At 36.9% G+C, this 7,706-nt stretch overlaps 1 protein-coding gene across 38 annotated transcripts in view; it reads left to right on the forward strand.

Moving 5' to 3' along the window:
• Positions 1-6,930, forward strand: part of LOC140281575 (receptor-type tyrosine-protein phosphatase delta-like) — a 339,321-nt gene extending 332,391 nt beyond the window's left edge. For all 38 annotated transcript variants that reach the window (XM_072376019.1, XM_072376023.1, XM_072376033.1 and 35 more), the window contains 6 exons: positions 747-925; positions 1,089-1,215; positions 1,411-1,536; positions 2,930-3,084; positions 3,233-3,368; positions 3,863-6,930. In XM_072376019.1, coding sequence (XP_072232120.1) covers positions 747-925; positions 1,089-1,215; positions 1,411-1,536; positions 2,930-3,084; positions 3,233-3,368; positions 3,863-3,931 — 792 coding nt within the window. In that variant the 3' untranslated portion in view covers positions 3,932-6,930. The remainder of the gene's footprint in view (positions 1-746; positions 926-1,088; positions 1,216-1,410; positions 1,537-2,929; positions 3,085-3,232; positions 3,369-3,862) is intronic.
• The last annotated feature ends 776 nt before the right edge of the window (positions 6,931-7,706 follow it).

Here is a 7,706-nt window from a genome sequence, read left to right on the forward strand (position 1 = left end):
AGGAACATACAGGCTACAATGTCAACTCTTTTCCAGTCCCCATTAGGTCGACTAGACAGCATGGGGCCTGTGGTTTCCTCTCAATTCAATTTGCTTGTCTTGCTCATGTAACCCAACATTCGATAAATTTACCCTTTTTGGTTTCCCCTTCCATAACCCCCCCTTCTCCTCCTCCTTGAGTAACAGGGTTCTTAGTTTACATGAAAATGCCAAACACAGGTTTTCTCTCCACCACAGAGTAGTTTCCAGAATGATTTGAGCAATAAACTCTCCATTTACAATAAAAGGCTTAGCCAACCTTATCCAGCACTTAGCAATCTGTGTTGTTTCTGAATGCATGATATTGCTTTCCTTGTCACGCATCTACTGTCTTGTTATGTGATGGATGTTGATTTCATGAAAATATGAACAGGTTAGATTACACCACACTTCTGTCCACTCAAGACTCACTGGTGTATCCATTTCCAAGTCTTTTCATCATAACATGTTTTTTTTGTTTTGAGGAAAAGGGCAATCTGTAATAATCACTTTGATGTTTTCTCCAAACTTTACCTTTAAATGAACCAGCCTTGTGTAGTTTATTATGCTTTTGATTATTTCCCAGGCATAAGGTTTCCATATATCTAACTTGTGTAATATACTGTTATCATTAAACAGAGTTAGTCATTGGGGAAACACTTAAATGTTACATCCTCCTTGGCACAATTATGCTAACAGATATCTCTTTTACTCTTATCCCAATGCAGCGTTTAGCTAACACTAAAGCCCATACATCACGATTCATCAGTGCCAATCTCCCCTGCAACAAGTTCAAGAACCGCCTTGTAAACATAATGCCATACGAGTCTACACGAGTGTGTCTTCAGCCCATTCGAGGAGTTGAGGGCTCCGACTACATCAATGCCAGTTTCATTGATGGGTACAGGTACGTCTAAAAAAGGAGACTGAAAACAAAGAAAGAAAAAAATAATAATAATCAACAATCAGATGGCTCAGCAAAAAGTACAGTGCACTCCAAAATATGTAGTCAGTCAAATATCACCATGGTGATTGTATCACACCTTGTATTATGTGATTAATTCCCTCAGGCAACAGAAAGCTTACATTGCAACACAGGGACCATTGGCAGAAACCACAGAGGACTTCTGGAGAATGCTCTGGGAGCACAACTCCACTATAGTCGTCATGCTCACCAAGCTTAGAGAAATGGGCAGGGTATGTCTATCTTACTTTCATATTACTTTGTTTTGGCAGCTTTATATGGAATACAATAAACAGATTCAGGAACTGAATACAAAGGTTTCCTGGCAGAATTTACAGTATTAACAAAATGACACATTTTTTAAGAATGAACACTTAAAGCTCGTTGTTGAAGAGAATGTTTTGACTCATTGTGGTACATTTCTCCAGGAAAAATGCCACCAGTACTGGCCCGCAGAGAGGTCAGCCAGATACCAGTACTTTGTGGTGGATCCGATGGCCGAGTATAACATGCCCCAGTATATCCTGAGAGAGTTCAAAGTGACTGATGCCAGAGTAAGCAGACAATGTTTTATACACAAATTCCAAAAGATCAAAGCTTGTGGGAATGGAGCTCTAAAATCAATGTCTGGATTTGTGATGCACCCTAGAGTCATGGAGGATGATGACTGTATAAGAAGTCAGCAATGATATTCTAACTCTTAATGGCATTATAATGGAACACAATTCTATGTATGCTCTCTGCTGGTGCCCTGCAAATGCATGTCTACATGTTAAAGCACTTTGCTGCCACTTGGAGGCAGTTTCTTAAATGTGTGGAGCAATCTGATCTGTGCTTGGTTGTGTTAGCACTGTTGTTGATGCTTTAGCTTTGCCCTGCTGCAGGAAGGACAGTCGTAAAAGTGGACAAAACCTGCTTTGTAATGAATAAAACAAAATATAAAGATAATGAAGACTGTCAAGTGGAGCTGTTGTCATCGTATTTCAGCTATGCGTCTTAGCTTTTTTATCATATTTGGCGCTTCATCCACTTCATTATAAACCTGGTTGTTTTCGACCTCTTGAGCTGTTTAAGTCGAAGCCTACACGCAGTTACTTTTTTTTGGAAGTTTGCAGCCCCCAAAATTACTCCTCCGCGGGGACTTAGCTGTGTTTTATACCTTCAATGAGTTATTCATCTGCATCGCTGTATGTTGCACTGCTCTTTTACTTTAGATTACAGAGGCAAAAATGTCCAAACACAGATATTAGGCAGTAAAAGGCAATTCATTCTTCCAATTTCTATCATCCCACAATAAGTTTTCTTAATCATATGATATTATTTACCTTGAAAATTGGTGCTAATAACAAGGCTGAAGACTGACTGTTGGAGAAACCTGGATTTATCTCCAATAGTAATTTAATATGTTTGCATTTCTCTTGAATATTTGTTTATACCAACATGGCCTAAAGTGTAACAGACGCCTAAATGTAATTTTTTTGAAAACTTGACACATGTCAGTATGTTAAAAAAGAAAAAAAAAAACTTATGTGATGCCGGCAGCTCTGCACCGCCAGAGTTTTTCTTTTAATTCCATCAAAGCCTGAGACAGATAAATGGCACAGGCTTCCTTCTTTGTAGAGCGTGTTACACCGTCTCATCAATGGGATTGCTTTCCTTATCAAGGGGATACAACATCACTATAGAAATGCACACCCCTCAAAGTCAACACACTCACAACACACTGTCAAGAGTAGCACATCAAAGGAATCTGAAGTTTTAGAATTTGTTTTAAATACAGTCAGGTAACATGACATCTTTAACGTAAAAATAAATTTCTCCGATGCCACCTGTGCCACATGTTTTCAAGGTTTACACTTTGCAATTTAAACCCGAAGAAGACCGTCATTATTATGGTGTAAAGAGTGAGGTGTGTGAATATCCATTTGCTCTTTTCTTCTATTTCAGGATGGACAGTCACGGACAGTTAGGCAGTTTCAGTTCACAGACTGGCCCGAACAAGGAGTGCCAAAATCAGGAGAGGGTTTCATCGATTTTATCGGTCAAGTACATAAAACAAAAGAGCAGTTCGGCCAAGATGGTCCTATATCGGTCCACTGTAGGTAAGTGACCAGCTAGCATAACCAAGCACAACATGGAGTCTTGTAAGAAGTAAAACTTAATGCCAAAATCTCTTGAAATGTTTAAAATCCATCAAAAGCATTTTTGGCCTCAACATCATCCTCTGCTCTCTTGATCTCTCTTGCACAGCGCGGGTGTTGGTAGAACTGGAGTTTTCATCACCCTCAGCATAGTCTTGGAACGAATGAGATATGAGGGCGTAGTAGACATCTTTCAAACAGTGAAAATGCTACGGACACAAAGACCAGCTATGGTGCAGACAGAGGTGAAGTCTTCTCTTTTTTCTTTTGCCCCCAGCCACATCACATAACTTATATACGCTATGGTACAATTCTGTTTGCAAGACTGTGGACAACACATTGAATCGACTACAGTACTCAACTTAATATTATTTTCTAATTGCTTCAAATTAAAAGGTCTGATAGAAATTGAAGGAAACTTGAGGAATATAGGTCAACTTAAGCTAGCTCCTGTTAAAGATCATCTTTATATCTGGACTAGATTATCTGTGTCTGGTCACTACTGTAATATATTCGCATCATTTCAGAATTTAAGGCTTTTTTCTTAGTTATCAATCTGTATTTTTTCTGTAAGTTCTTATTTTTGGTATAGCTTTCTAAGAGAAAAAATGTTAAGGGAAAGAAATGTCAGTCAAGAAATGTCATGTTACACTAGGATTAGGCTACAATGAGCAAAACATAAATACATTAAATGATGAAGAGGCTTTTGGCTTTTAAGTTTTCTCTTCTCCCTTTCTAGGATCAATACCAATTCTGCTACAGGGCTGGCCTGGAGTACTTGGGAAGCTTTGATCACTATGCAACGTAAAAGATCCAGTATTGGAAGATAAAAGCAGAGGGTGCTTTGGAAAAAGAAATCCCAGTGAGCCTCTCTTCTGAGCCATAAATTCCTGCTTGAGAAAGTACTCCTTAACTCCTTGCTAACAACTCATTAAGTGTTGGATGTGCGACATGACTTGTCTAAAAAATGAAAAAGATGATTCCCAGAGGACCAAGTATTTCCCATCCCCAATAAAACCTTGCCTTGGCACAATGTGAGGGAATCCTGACTGTTGAAGCATCATACAGAATTACCTTTTCTTTTGCTTCAAGGATTCATTCTGGGGCTCATAAAACTAAATGAAACCAACACAACAAAAAAGTAAATGAACAATAATGACGTCGTCAGAAAGGCATCAGTGATTATGGACCATTACGAGAGGCATCGGAGGCACACAAAATCGCGGGGGGAAAAAACTCAATGCACATTGTAAAGAAAAAAAAAATCTGTTCACAATCAAGTCCACACAGACAACCCAACGCAAAGGAAGACAATGCTTGGTCCAAGAGCAGGACAGACTTAAAGTAATAATAAACACCCCATTTCCTGTCACAGTGTTCATCATCTAAATTTGGGGAGAGGGTAAAGTTAAAATGATCTATGAAATAAATAAAAATCATTTATTTAGTTTTGTAGTTCTTTATTATACAGCTGACGTGCTTTTTTTGAACTGTGTGAATTTCCTTTTTTTACACAAATTTATCACTTGGTAAAAAGTGATAAAATGTACTTACATAAATGTTCCTTTTTTTAAAGCTGTAGAACTGTTCTAAGGTTTGTGCTGTTTTGCAGAGAATCTCTTTGCTTATTATTATTTTGTTGTTTTCCTTCCGTTTGTTGCACAGAACAGAATTCATGCTACCAAAATATAAGAGTTGCATTTTGGTCCTGATTGTTTTGTTTTATTTTTGACTTTTCTGTCCATGATCACATACATAACTTAATCACTCCCATGAGATAAACTGGGCTTTGTGGAATCAACAGGGATGAGCAAAGTATGAAGTTGCTGCTACCGATTATCTTAGTTCTTCCATGTTACAATGATTATAAGAGAGAACATGATGGATTGGTTAAAATATATCTTTATATAAATATTTCGTACATATTGTCAAATATATGTGAAATATGTGTATCAAAGTATATATATCTATATATATATAGATATATATACATAAACATTCTAAATATATTGATAAAGTACATAATTTATGAGTAAAAGTATATGAAATATTGATTGTCATTGAACGCTTTCAAATCGGGAGTTGTGTACTATAGGGGAAAAGAAGAGGTTTTTCACTGGAATGCACATCAGTAGGACAAAACTGTATTCTGATTCAGTGCATCTTTTCTTGTGCAATAAATGTGTTTTAGATAGGGTTTTTATGTGGATATGTTTTTCACTCAAAACATTAATCCCCCCCCCCCACTCGCAGCTGCCAGTCAAAGTGTCACAGGTGCATTTTTTTTTCAACCTCTCATACAGTTTCTAAGCCGAGGCAGAGTGATCACACAGTCACACTCACAGTTTCACTCAATAGGGCAAGTTACAGAGATGTCACTTTCTTGTGGTTCTTTAAAGCATTCAGTGGTAATGATATATTTTTTTTAATTTTGCATTTAGAGTGCCTTATATTTATGCCTGTTTTTATAATGCTTAATTTACCGTTAATGTATCTTTTGATTAATCTCAGCATCTAGTGTAAATGTATAGTTTATTTACCTTTAATATTCATTCGTCACATGATGAGATTATATATGCAAATAAGAACATTTCAAAGGTCATGCATTTCATTTTCAGTGGCCTTACAGTGGCTGAGGGAATTAGAACAAAACACTTTATACATCGCTAAACACCACAGAAGGCAGTCCAGCTGACAAAAAGCCACAAAACATATGGTATGTAAAATGTTCAGATAGCGTCAGGGACTGGAATACAGGTCTCAGAACAAAAAAATAGGAGGGATCAGTTCTTAAGTACTAGTCTCAAGGCCCAAATTAAACGTAATGAGCTTTCAACCAACTGTTCTGAAGGTTGTATTTAAAAACTGTTAAGAATGGCAAACAATTCTACAAAAGATTAGTCAAAGGATGCATAATGCACAGGTAGTCACTGATGGGTTTCTTCTTCATGCCTTTTGACTTTATATGCATCACAACAGAAAGCAGATTCTGAGAGAAAATGATCTGTCCTGCTACCCTGACAATCCTATACAGCGTGCCGTGATCTTTCTTTCTTTTTGTGACTTACCCGTTACAGTCATAAGGTTTAAATCATTCATGTTTCAGCCATTGTCTTGAGCATCATCGCTAACTTCTCCATACCCTCTCTGATGGCTTTGTGGATGTGCATTCCAGGTGCTTTCTTTCCCTTGTTAACCGAAGCAGCATTTTTATTTTTTTTCCTTTTAACCATTAACTGCTTTCGTGGTCATGTTTGTCATAATTTTGAAATATAAAAGTGCTATTATTTAACCTCATTGTGGTTAATGTGACATTATGTTCAAATCTAAGAACATGCTGAGTTTTTCTTTTAATTATTCATTTAGATTTTTCATATGCATGGTAAAACATTGCAGAGTGGCCAGAGCTGGCCAAGTAGGAAGACTTGCACTTTCTCTATCTTTGTACTATGCACTGCCCTATTGATTCTAAACCCAATAATATATTACTTGAACCCATCTATGAAAAAAATCTCCTCAAAAGCTCACATTGTGTGTATGTAAATAACACAAAAAAAGGTATCAAGCCTTGAAAAAGACAAAAAAAAAAAGTTTGTGGCGAAAAAGAGCATCTATTCTGATGCCATGGTTACTCCAGCAGATGACTTCAGACAAATCTTTCCCCCAACCATCTGTTCTCGTGGCTTTGCCATTCAAGCTTGGAGTGTCTTTTAACAGAAATAAACGTTGTGTTCTCTGCTCTCTCTATCTATCTCTCGTCTGGATGCATAGACTGAAAATTAAATAATGAAATTGTAAAAAAAAAAATGGCTTGTTAAAAAGATCATACAATTACCTCTGATTAGTTGTAAGCGTAAACTGTTTTTTTTTCTGAATGAAAGGAGTGCTTTTTATTTTCTTACTTAGGTTACATTGGTGGCGAAAGAAGTCTGTACGGAAATCAGTTCTTTGCTGACACAAGTTCCATTTGTTATAAATGAATTCTATTAAAAAATGTCAGTGTTATGCATCGGCGTTTCACTTGTTTCCCTCCACCTCACTTTGACTCGAAAAGACTGATGAAGCTATTTTACCCCCTACTGGTCTGGCTCCAACACATTATCCACAGTTCTCTGTGAAAGGGGAAATTTAGCCTCAACATATTTGAAAAGCTTTCCATTGCCCCGGTTTTTCTGTTTCTGATGCTAGCCACAATGAATCATCGGGGAAACCTTTGACAAATAAGGTCCAGTGTTTTCAAAGCTGCTGTGTTTAAAAACACAGATTTTGGTCACCCTAGTGACACAGTGGTGTGTTTTCTATCACTCAAGAGTTACAACCTCAGTTCAGTTATATCAAATTCAGTTGTGTATCGCAGCACTATAAATAAATATTTAGCTGTAATTCCCTGTATTTCAACCAGTGTTCATGTATGTATGTTAACAAGAGAATAAGACTTGGAAAGTTGGTCATGTCAAACAAAAGACTGACATCCATGAATCTAATTTTGATTCATTTAAAATATAGATTAGATTTGTAATGGTTTTCATGAATCTAGTAGATAAGTATGTTCAATGAGGCCTTTTTTTCTACACAACAAAGAC

Source organism: Leuresthes tenuis, unplaced genomic scaffold (genome assembly GCF_036924035.1).
Source record: "Leuresthes tenuis unplaced genomic scaffold, fLeuTen1.0.hap1 SCAF_22, whole genome shotgun sequence".
Classification (NCBI taxonomy): domain Eukaryota; kingdom Metazoa; phylum Chordata; class Actinopteri; order Atheriniformes; family Atherinopsidae; genus Leuresthes; species Leuresthes tenuis.